This window comes from Xiphophorus hellerii, chromosome 12, assembly GCF_003331165.1.
Source record: "Xiphophorus hellerii strain 12219 chromosome 12, Xiphophorus_hellerii-4.1, whole genome shotgun sequence".
In the NCBI taxonomy this organism is placed as follows: domain Eukaryota; kingdom Metazoa; phylum Chordata; class Actinopteri; order Cyprinodontiformes; family Poeciliidae; genus Xiphophorus; species Xiphophorus hellerii.
Window position 1 is genome coordinate 18,430,809 of NC_045683.1, and position 12,463 is coordinate 18,443,271.

Genomic DNA, 12,463 nt, shown 5'->3' on the forward strand with positions numbered 1-12,463 from the left:
TCACGGGTTTCAAATTTCCTGTCATGGATTTATTGTCATCCCCGTTTCCTCTGATACCTGTCAATAAAATCTAATGTAGCCAGTTGCCTTCAAGGACAATCAGTAAAAAGGGACTCCTGTCTGTGACTTGGTTTCAGAATATAAATTCTGTATCGGCCTCAGAGGATTGTTAGACAACACAAACATTTTGCCATACATTCAAAACGCTTTGCGATTGAAAACTAACTCTGCCAAAACACCCTGAACATTCTGTCTTCACTGTGAGACATGGTGGTGGCAGCATCATGCTTCTGGAGCTACAGGATAACACTAGAAGACTTGAGACTGGGATGAGATTCACCTTCCAGCAGAACAATAACAGTAAACATGCAGCCAAGGAAACAGTTTAGATCAAAGCATATCATGCATTAGAATGGCCTAGTCAAAGTCTGGATCTAAGTATACACGAGAATTTACAGTATGACTTTTAAAAAAACAAGAATTGGCAAAACTTTCTGTGTCGATCTGTACATTTTGGAGTCTTTAAAGAAGGACATTTGTCTCTGTGCTGCAGTGATTCACAGGGACTAAATACAAAAAGGTGCCTCTATTTTCAGCTTCTGACTTGTAAAAATCCTTTAAAACTCCATATCGTTTTCTTTTCAAGTCACATTTATGCAGTATCGTTTGTTGAGCAGTCGCTAAAACTCAGAAGATTCCTTAAATCCCGTGTTTGCATATTTGCAAGCAAGCAAACATTTGGAAAGGTTTAGTATTACAAACAGTTTGCTGTGCGGCGCTCCAGTCTGGGTCACCAAACGGAACCGGTTAGCTGGTTGTGACTCTGATCCTGTTCCCGTCTGCCTCTGCTCCCGTCTCGCCCAATAAAGCGACATTTTCTAGAGGACATGAAGTCACAGGGCGTCTGGGAAAACTGGGCATAAGCTCCTCAAACAGGTCAATGTGTAACACTTGGCTCGCTGTGGAGAAACACCTTGTTTGTTTAGCTCAGAACTGGTTTAAACAGAGATTTCTTTCTCTGTTGACCTCTTTCTTGGGAAAGAAGTGTGCAAAGAAATGAAATAATAAAAAAAGCTTTTAATGCTTTCTCTCTCAGTATTCAAAATTATCCTTTTTTTTTTTTTTTAAATATGTGTTGCAATAGGTGCTGGAGAGCTTTAAGATCATGGACTACAGTCTGCTGCTGGGTGTGCACGTCCTGGACCACAGGGAGGTGGGAGAGCCAGGCCAGACGGGGGGAGACGGCAGGAGGAACGTAGGTCAGAGGGTGCTTTACTCCACGGCCTTGGAGTCCATCCAAGGAGACGGCAAGGCGGCCGAAGTTGTCACCACTGACGACACGTGAGTTTGTTCAGCTGCGGGGAAACGCACGCTCACAGATGCTGCATTCTGATCACACATCCAGGCCCTCCGTCTCCATCTGCGTCTCCACTTCATCCCAGAGACGCTGTTACGCAACCGCGCTCGCACCTCGCCCAGGGCACCGCAGCAGCGAGCGAGCGCGCGCAGACAGGCCCTCATATAACCATAGCTACGCAAAGATACAAACACAGCCTCCGTTCTGCATATTTACAGCAACACACATGAATGTAAATAGTATAAGGGCCTCTTTTACAAACACTTGTAAAAGTGAGGCAGCACACTGGCTTTATTTGAACAAGACTTCGAGCCTCACAGAGAAACACTAGCTGTCCTCTCACCGCTTTTGTTTTCTCCGCTTCAGGATGGGCGGCATCCCGGCAAAAACACACAAAGACGAAAAGCTGCTCATCTTCCTGGGTATCATAGATATTCTGCAGTCATACAGGTACCAGTCCTCTTTAAATTATATTGCTGTATTATTTTCTGGAATTATGCTTTCTGACTGTTCTGGCTGATTTCTTAAAGCTAAAAAGTGTCCATGCACGATAATGACTCACCATGACAGAATTACAGCTTTTAAAGATGCCAAACCTCCCATGTTGAGTTATCACAGGGGAACAGCTACAACACATTTTACCATAAACCTCCAACCATCAGGATTTACTAGACCTCAGAGGTCCATTAGTCTTCTCTATTTACTAATTGATTCATTTTTTGTCCTGGAAGCAAAAAAAAAGGAGAAAGCCCTGTGGATCAACAACAACAAAAAAGACATAAAGCTTCATCAGCCTCTCTAATTGATGCTCTCTGAGAAGGATAAATATGTCCAGCTTTTATTACAGCTGAATGTTTCAGATCAAAAAGGAGATTTTATTACCAGCTATCCTGTTGAATTACAAAATTCTATTTTCTAAGCATAACTTCAGTATTTTAGAAAAATACAAACAACAATCCAAACCATCCTAACATGTGAAAAAAATAACAGCCACCTAAACCTACTGCTGCTGGTTTTTCCACCCTCAGCAGAAGCACAGATTCAGGATGGAGCAAACCAGGAATGATCTCAGGTGGATATTTAGGTTGTTTTTCTTTAACTTCTAAAGTTGGAACTTGGATCTTAAAATTATTTTTTGTTATATATTGTGCTATGGGGCTAGGCTAACTGCTAACAAGGCTACAATAAAATATTTATTTCCTTTTTAAGCATGTGGCTGCCAATCTGAATTCTGGTGAGAAAGACAATTAAACCACGTCCTCCAGCCTGATATACTGCCGTTTCAAAATGCCTTTCAGTGATAAAGGTGTCTATTGAGGTGGCATCAGCTCTACACCATGTTCCAAATTATTATGCAAATTGGATTAAAGTGTCATAAAGATTACATTTTTTGTTATGCTATTAAATTTATAGATGGTATTGTGTGTGTCAGGGCTCTTTGAATCACTATAATTAATTTCAGAGAGCTGGGTTGATTAGTTTGTCTGGTGAGCTCAATTAAAGGAAATCTACTTAAGAAGGATGTTCCACATTATTGAATAGTTTTCAAGCAATATGGGAAAGAGAAAGGATCTCTCTGCTGACAAAAATCATCAGATAGTGTAGTGCCGTATGACAAGGTATGAAAACATTAGATATTTAATGAAAACTGAAGCGTTATCATTGTACTGTGAAGAGATTTCTGGCTGATTCAGAACAAAGATGGGTTTGTACAGATAAAGGCATAATGAGGAAGGTTTCTGTTAGACAAATTCATCAGATTAAGAGAGCAGCTGTTAAGATGCCCTTACAAAGCAGCAAATAGTTATTTGAAGCTGCTGATGCCTCTGGAACCTCAAGGTGGAGCATGAACCTACTATTAGTCACCCCTAACCAGTACTCACAAGCAGAAAGAGTCGCAGTGGGCCCAGCCGTACATGAAGATTAATTTTCAAACAGACTTGTTCACTGATGACTGCTGTGCAACCCTGGATGGTCCAGATGGACGCAGTAATGGATTGGTGGTGGATGGCCACCACGTCCCAACATGGCTGTGACGACAGCAAGGAGGTGGTGGAGTCATTTTTTGGGCTGAAATCATGGGGAGAGAATCATTGGTCGGCCAATTCAGAGTCCCTGAAGTTGTGAAAATGACCTCAGCAAAGTATATGGACTTTCTGACTGATCACTTTCTTTCATGGTTCAAAAAGAAGAGCCGTACCTTCAGTAGCAAAATCATCTTCATGCATGACAATGCACCATCTCATGCTGCAAGGAATACCACTGTGTCATTGGCTGCTATGGGCATGACAGGGGAGGAACTCATGGTGTGGTCACCATCCTCCTCTGACCTCAACCCTATTGAGAACCTTTGGAGTTTCCTCAAGCAGAAGATCTGAGGGTGGAATGCAGTTCATATCAGAACAGCAGCTCTGGGAAGGTTTTCTGACATCCTGCAAAGAAATTCAAGCAGAAACTTTCCACAAACTCAGAAGATCAATGGATGCAAGAATTGTGCAGGTGATATCAAAGAAGGTCTCCTATGTTAACATGCAACTTGGTCTGTTAAGATGTTTTTGATTGAAATAGCTTTTGATTTTAGTACATGTGACCACTTGCACATTCAAAGAATGACCACTTGCAGTTCTTTACAATCCATAAAATGTTTAGAAAATCTGCTGGGCATTAATAATTTGGAACAGTTCATTTTGAGTTTTTTATTTTTTGAAAAAAATACTGTTCTCATTGGGAGCTTTGTTCAGTTATAATTATACTGACCAACATTTGCATTGACCATTTAAGAAAATCTGAGAAAATATAACTTGCATAATAATTTGGGACACGGTGTAAATGATATTAGCACTATTGTATTCGATGACTGAAACTTTTGCTTTTGACGGAGATTAATCTTATACTCTGGGTTTGAGGTTCCTCCAAAAAAAAAAAAAGACATCTCAGTCAATCATCTTCAAGGGGAAATCATCGAAGAAGGAACATTTGTGACAATGCTTGTCGTCTCTCCTCAGATTCATTAAAAAGTTGGAGCATTCGTGGAAAGCCTTGGTGTATGATGGTGTAAGTTGACACCCTGCAAGAATCTGAAACTGCCGCTTTCATGAATGAAGCCCTTTTTCAGCCTATTGACCAATGGTTTTTTTTCTTCTTTTTCTTCCCATTCTGTAGGATTCGGTTTCTGTCCACCGGCCCGGGTTTTACGCCAGCCGCTTCCTTAAGTTCATGAGTGTACGGGTCTTCAGGAAGAATCAGCGTAAGTCTGCGAGTTGACATGTTTAATGCAAAGGGAACGGGTGAAAAGAGCAAGGAATGGGGAAGCAGGAAATCCTGACCTGATAAAGACCGGGTATAAGAGGGCAGATCTTATTGTGTATTTTAGGTCATTTGTGTGCCGATGATATGTGGATCTCCTTTCTCCAAAAGCCATTGCAGCATAGAGACTGCTGCCTTGTGAAAGTAATGTCTTTGGCTCCAGGATTAGTTCATAAAATAAAGATTTCTATGGTGATTTAACAAACAAGAAGGAGGAACTCAGAAGAAATGCTGACTGGAAACAATATCCTGGAGACCAAACAGACTCTGCCAACTACCAACGGAGTTAAAATGTCTTTATGGCGAGCCAAGTCTGCACTTTATTCAACTTAGGAACTTAACCAGTCTGTGACAGCAATTGTAATTCATATAATTATAATTCTGGCAGCGTTCAGATATATGTTAATACTTCCGCTCCAGTTCTGACCATCGTTGTTACTCTTTACATTATTTCATTCAACAAATTCCAATTATTCAGGTCTATTTTTTCAAGAAAACAGTCTGTTTTTTTTATTTTGCTCATAATTATAGGGAGTCATGTTATGTGGGTTTAGACAGACCATTATCCATACATGGTAATGGTTCCTGCTATGGAGAGATTTGGCTTCAAATGCTGTTTCTGTGTCAGAAATGTTTTGGTTTTTTGTGCTTTGAAAAATGGTGGGAAGGCATACTAACATTTTGTGTTTTTTGGCCTTAAAATATATTTGACCTTCAAAATGATGAAGCTCAAAATATGACTTCAGCCATACTTTTGCTCTGGCAGGTTGTTGAAAGGAGCTCATAGATTTCCTCTGTTATCAGTCGTATGAAGATCTAGAACTGTTCATCATGTCAGCGTAACTTTAGGTAAAAATGGGAAGCTGCACCTCTTATTTAGGTGACAGGAACAGATTTTATTTCATGTCCTGCTTTGGGGGAACATTTGTATTTCCTTTTAACAATTCAATTCTGCTGATTTCTAGAGTACAAAGCTTCAACTCTGTGTGACCTCTTCATCTGTCACAGTCTTCCCCCCCCCTCAGCTTCTGACTCCTGTGAATCTCTTATTTTCTAACCCTTTTTTCCTCCATCCCTTGACTTTAATGTGCCTTTTTTGCCATTTTTTTTTGGCTCCACAGCAATTCGATTTTCCCCCTCAAAGAGGACTCGCACCTCCATCCCTGCTCTGAAGTCGTCCTCACAGGAGATCCTTTCATCGCAGGCGGATGAGAGGCGCGAGGACGAGAGGAGGGACAGGCTGGGAGGGGCCCGCAGCCTGGCCAGTCTGGATGGACAAGGTGCATAAAAACACATGTGATACCTTACCTTTTGTCATTCCCCCCCCCCCCCCCCCCCCCCCCCCCCCCCCCCCACAAACAATCTGGCAACATTCAGGCATATTTATAGAAGGGCCTCATTGTTGTTGAAGTTCGCTGAATGTTCAAAACCCTTTCCTTATCCTCGCCTAACCATCTTCTAGTTTACAGTTGTGACTTTGACGATGACTTGTTTTGTTGTAACTGGAGTCTTTTAGAAATAGTTGAGGGCCATAAAAACATCTCCTTTCATTCAGCCATAAAGTGTTCTGCTTCTGGCCAAGCAGTCACAGATTAATACTCTGTTAGGCCTGCAGGATAGAAAGCAGAACCTACCTTGTCAATAGTATCCTCTTGGATGTACCACATGTGTATAAAACCTGAAAAAGTTGAGTGTTTCCCAGCTTTCCTGCCATATACCCTATATCCTCTATCTGACCCCAGATCAGGGAGTCAGATGAATCAAAGGGTAATAAAATGAAGTGCAGCAGCTGCAGATGACCTTTGTGTTAAACGAGTCTATTAGGCAAAGAGTCACCGGAAGAAACACGGGCGTGGTGCTGAGAGAGATATCATACAGTCATGCGTAGTCTTTCCATTTTCTTTTTTTTTTTTACTTTACTGCTGAGGGTAGACCAACCGAGTCCCCAGCTGTCGTGTAACACACAACAGAGTAAATTTAATTGTTCCACTTCCTGGTCTGCTGTTCATGGTTTCTGGATCGGCCTCAAACAAGACAGACGACATTTGTTTCGCTCTGATGTTGGAGTCACGGAGAACTGCGTCAGTGTTATTGGAAGCAGCAAATCGGTTGATTATTACCCTCAACTTTTATTGACATCCCTGGTAAAGACATAATGAATCCCTTAATCAGTATTAATCATTTAACCCTGTAGCATAATTTTGTGTTGAATATAAAAAGGTTCAGCTTCGGTTCATTGCATAATTTCTCAAAATTTTCCGGATTTATGGTCCTCTCTTATAATCTAGACTTCTCTTCCACCCCAACTGGAATTTCTTTAGGATTTAGTTACAGATACGACTTTGGGAAAAGGTTCATCAGTTGTCTGTCTAACCTTTTCTGTGTGAATTTGCTCATGCATGTAGTATTATTTTATTGTTAAAAGACCCAATAACAAACAACTTTCAATTCGTTGGGAGGGACCGCATGATTGTTTTATAAAATGCCCCGGAGTTAAGAATATAGAGTACTTTAAGAAATCACTAAATTAGTTGCCAAGACGTTCTGAATTACTCACAGCAGCAGGTAGCTTATTTTCTCAGCCAGTTTTGAACCAAAACTGCAAAAGTCCAAGAAAATTGTTGATGAATCTGATGATCAACACCCATCCCAACCACCTATTCACGGCAAAGACTGACGAATTATCTCACATTTCGGTTTGTATCCAATCTGAAACACATTGATCCTTTTTCTTCAATCTTGCGTCATTTGTAGACCATCTCTATCATGGTCTACATCGTCATTAGATGATGGTTTCACATTGTAGAGGTTGTATTTAGGAAACTGAATTGTGTTACTCTTCTCCATGTCTTCAGGTGTCTTTGGTTCATTCCTGCGTCCTGATCTGGTCCCTGCCAACCCGTCCTTCTACGAGGCGTACTCCATGGGGACAATCTCCACCTCCTCCATCTATGTCAATGTGGAAAGCCAAACAGAAGAGAGGTAATGTCCATGCTTCGCCTTTATGTTTTCCTTTCTGTTCCTACTGATGCACACCCAGGAGCCACTTTATTAGGTACACTTTGCTAGTTCAAGGTTGGAGCTTCTGTCACTTTCAGAAAGAAGCTTTGAAAGTGCTTCTTTCAGAGCAATGTCAGAGAATAACTAATCTCTGACATTATTTATTCGTGTCAGAGATTCAATAAATTGTCAGAAATAATCCGGAGACTATGATTTATAATGACATGATAGCAACAAGCAGATGACAAATAATCCACTCTATCTCATACCAAATTGGATTAAGATCTGGTGACTGTGGAGGTCAAAGAACAGAGAATTTATCGTTATGTTCAATAAAACAGGATGATTGTTTTACTCCAAACCGCATCGTCATGAGACGATGCGAGCGTTAGCCTCAGTTTCTAGGAATGACACGGTTTTGTCTTCTACTTTCAGGTTTGATGCGTTGTTGGTTGGGAGATGTTATGCCACAATGAGTGATTTAATTAACTTGGCAACATTTATCCGATACACAAACTCTTCCAGAACACCAAATGGCCTCTGGTGTTGGGGTGGGTGGATGTTGTTAATGTTAATAAAAGATTAGGAGGAGCGTCTCAAGAGAAACTAATCACTGACCTTTACAAGGTATCTGTTGCCTCCTTAAACGTTATGAAATCAGGTAAACAATCCTAGCGATAGTTTCACATTAACAGGTTTTGTTACGCCTTCATTTCCTCGGTGTAAAACCCCGCCCCTCTGGCTGAAGGCCATTTAATGTCCCCCTTCCTAGAAATCTTTTTGTCCCCTGCCCTCTGTGTGCCTGTTTGTCTTTCACCTCTCCTCCTGTGCGCCCGCGCCGGCTCAGCCGTGCTCTCTGAGGCTCCATTGTGGGACTCGCCCCTCTTCGTTGGTCACCTGCTGCCGCCCTCACATTGTTCTCCCGGCTGTTTCCATAAATATTTAAACAGCAGCTTTGATACAGTTTTAACCCGGCGATGTCAGGCCAAGCAAAGACTGCGACAAAGCAGAACAAACGGCGCATTAGAGGCCGCACATCAGCTGGCGACGATCCCCGTCGGCCGGCCTGTTGCAGTAGTGGCCATGTCAGATGTGTGTGTGTGTGTGTGTGTGTGTACAGTTGCCGTTTATCTGTTTTGCCTTGATGAAACCAAGAGTCTCTAAGAAAACTCTTTACGACTCTCTACCTAGAATTCATTTTCACTTTGAACCTAAAGGTTCCTCATCATATCTGTCATAAAACGATCATAACACATTCCTGCATTTATCAGGGAGTCACCTGTCCATGCTGAGAAAAACATTGTTCTTGATGCCATCTAGTGGTTGAAGCAAAGACACCTGGGAAAAAATTGACATGGTAATGCGAAGGTTTTATGGAGGTCAAGGTATTTTTGTGGGGCGGGGGGAGTTCCTGTTATCTTGAATTTTTTTCTTTTAATTATATATTTGGATATTTGACTGTTAGGAGAAATGGTGGAGCTCGTTTTAAAAGCTTGGTTTTATTGCACACACTCGGCACAATTTAAGCACAATTCACAAATAGTCAAAATCTTAATGCTGGTCTGCTTTTCTGATTCTAACACCAGTTTTGATCTGTACTGGTATCGTTGACAACCAACAGTGTTTCCATGTTTCAGCTATATAGCTGTTGATTTGAGGTGAAGATGGAGAATCTGAAGGTTGTCTTCATTCTCTGGCAGCTAAACATCCCCATTGCATGATACTGCCACCACCATGCTCAAAAGTTCTGACTGGGTTTTCCAGTTTAAACGCCTCCTTATGTTTCATCCAAATAGTCTTCTTGTCATTTTGGCAGTATTTCGATCTTTGCTTCATATGACCATTGGAAACATTTCCAATGGTCCTAACCCTAACCCAACCCCCAAAAAGCATTTGATTTTTCCATTTTAAACCTGGAAAAGTAACTATTTGTAGCCCTGAATGAAAGTGACATTTGTGTCATTAATAAATCAATCAATCACGTTTATTTGTACAGCACGTTTCAGCAACAAGGTTGTTCAAAGTGCTTTACATCATAAATGAACTTCAAACCAGAACTGTATTCTTCCAGGTTGAAGTTAGTCCCCATCATGAAAACACGCAGGCAGAACACACTCTGCTGCCTGGTGTGTATTATTTTCGACTGATTTCTGTGCCAAATCTTTTCAATCTGGAGGGGATTGGTTCACTTCTATTTAAGACATTTCCGACACTGTGGAACCTAAAGGATACGAACCTAAATCCTGAACCCAGACAGTGTCTTGGGTTTAGTTTAATTCTGAGGAGTATTCCAGCTTGCTGTCTGTTTCAGACTGTGTTTATACAGCTGCTTTCAAGACAGAGAATAAACTCTCAGGGCAAAAGTTCACCTCTAAATGTGTTGTCCTGCTGCAGGGATGATGTTGCATCCAGCTCTACATTCACGCTGGAGGACAGCGCCATCTGCCTCACTTCAGAGCAGAGCACCGTAGATGTGGACATCGACCGGGACGACGGATCCGTTCTTGACGTGTACTTGGTACGTTGTATTTTTGATCACTTTGGGCTTACTCTGAAAAGCATTGTCCTTATTTTTTATTTTTTTATAACTTTGTCGTCAGAATTTACATTCATTTCTGTGACAAAAATCTGGATGTTAAAAAAAATAATAATAAAAGTAGGTGGCAGCAGAGTGAATTGTTGCAAAGGAGTGATGGTGTGACATTTAGACAGCCATACTTTGGAATAGACCAATTTCTGCGTCTATTCCAGTTTCTACATCCATTTTAAGTTTTCTGGCTCTAGAACATATGTGCTTTTAAAAAGTTTTGTTTTCGTCTCTACAGTAAAAGCTTTACATCCTTCATTTCCTCCTGCCACACAAGACAATCTCCACACGCCATCGGATGCTCCAGGCTGGAAGTCGGTCTCCACGCCGAGTTCTGCTCCATCCACAACGCCATTTGTTGTTTGCCAATTCCAAAGGAAGACCCCTGAACGCCTCTCTGGTTGACGGACCTCTGCACAGTTGGAACAGTAACAATGTGCTGAACTTCAGATAGTGTTGCTTTTCTGGAGCATGCATCAAAGCAGCACTACTTAGTTTAGTTTTTTTTTTTTTCTTTACATGTATTTGTTTTTCATTGTGCTCACCAAGATTTCATAGTCTATCTAGATATATGAGAATATATGCATAAGGAAACGCTAGATTAATGTCATACATTTCTTTTCTGGTGGCCTGAAAGACTTTAAATCTTTGCTGCAGCACGAGCTGCTGATAAGAAATGTTTACAGTGAATTTAAGGAAGCATCAAGACTGCTTCATGAAGGACCGACTCACTTCAACCGACTTGATTACGAAGCTCCTGAGGCCAAACACAGACTGCGACGTGGCCAACTGTTCCCAACAAGGTGGCTATTTGTGCTGCCTTAGAGAAACATGATGCTCGGAATGAGAAAAGACCGTTTGTTGATCTTGTACTAGACACTTGCGCTTGAAAAAAAGGCACTTTTGACACTGTTTATGATTACTTTAGGAAATGTTTTCTTTTCTCAGAGGACATTGCTTAGGTTGGTGGTTCACGGGGCAATAAGCACAGAGTTGGCTCTGTGAAAATGCACTTTTTTTTCTTCTTCTTTCCTCTACAAATGCACGTGTTTTCTCATTGATACTACATGTAGAAACGAAGGAACGAACACTGTGGATCATGTTTGATGTGGAACTACTAGTTTTGTGAGGTTGGCCTCGTGACTGGAGATGGTTCTGTTCAGGAAATAGTACGTCCTCCTGAAGAAGTCGAGACATACTTACCGCTGTCTGATACCTCATCGAGACTGCAGCCAACTATAAATGTTCAAACTCTACAATCAAGACAGATGAGAATAATTTATTACACAACTCATGATAATTCACCATCTGCTGAAATAATAATAATAAAAAAAAACACTTTAAATCGCTGAATGTAAAGAAAACGCATATTTATGTATAGAAAAGCTTCCTATAAATAAACTTTAAAATTCACTCAGTGGCCTTTAGAGGAAACTTTAAGTGTTGTAACGTGATCAGTCTGTTTTTTTGCTTCGACTGGAGAAGAGTGTGTAGAGGTTTTTGTTAAGGCATCATCCTTTACTAAAGACTCAACCCTCACTCCAACCTTCGCCTCACCCTCACATTACGGAAAGGAACGGCAGTATTATGGTTTGGGAATGTTTGATGGCATCTGAGCTTAATGCCCCTCTGTGTTTTTGAAGAAAATATTAACTCTGAATTTAGCAAAGAATATAATTAGACGTTGCCTTTAATGATAGTATGGTATCCCCTTGTAAATATGTTAAAAACCTTAAAACAAGTAAAGGTTTTATTGCAGCAGCAAAATGTTACACTGAAAATGTAAGAAAAAAAAAGTATTTATAAAAAAGATTTTACCAATGACAAAAGAAAATCTGTTTATCTCAAAAATATTGAGTATATTTTTCAGATATACCCAGTACATATCTGAAACATGTTTATTTTTCAGGTTTTATGCTTTTTTGTAATAAGATAACAAGAACCCTTTTCATATCCAAGTTGATTGAAAGATTTATTTTTGTATTTATTACAGAAACCAGACTTGTTTGTTGCCATTAAAATAGTTTCTAGCTCATAAAAAGCAGGAAAAAATTCACAAGTTAAAAAGAAAATGTGAATTTTAGTGGCCTGCAAGTACTTTTAAGTTGACTATTTTGACCTGCCTGGCAAAAAAAGATGTGACGCCTATTAAGTTTAATTTTGTCTGATGGTTTTTTATTTGGCTGTACTATGAAATACCAGATGAAAAACTA

General features: G+C 40.5%; 1 protein-coding gene across 1 annotated transcript in view; it reads left to right on the forward strand.

Annotated features, from left to right (window-relative positions):
• pip5k1bb (phosphatidylinositol-4-phosphate 5-kinase, type I, beta b) overlaps window positions 1-11,690 on the forward strand; it is a 40,292-nt gene extending 28,602 nt beyond the window's left edge. The window contains exons 8-15 of the mRNA XM_032577920.1: window positions 1,145-1,341; window positions 1,724-1,807; window positions 4,363-4,411; window positions 4,520-4,604; window positions 5,785-5,943; window positions 7,519-7,645; window positions 10,058-10,181; window positions 10,489-11,690. Coding sequence (XP_032433811.1) covers window positions 1,145-1,341; window positions 1,724-1,807; window positions 4,363-4,411; window positions 4,520-4,604; window positions 5,785-5,943; window positions 7,519-7,645; window positions 10,058-10,181; window positions 10,489-10,491 — 828 coding nt within the window. The 3' untranslated portion in view covers window positions 10,492-11,690. The remainder of the gene's footprint in view (window positions 1-1,144; window positions 1,342-1,723; window positions 1,808-4,362; window positions 4,412-4,519; window positions 4,605-5,784; window positions 5,944-7,518; window positions 7,646-10,057; window positions 10,182-10,488) is intronic.
• Window positions 11,691-12,463: the final 773 nt, after the last annotated feature.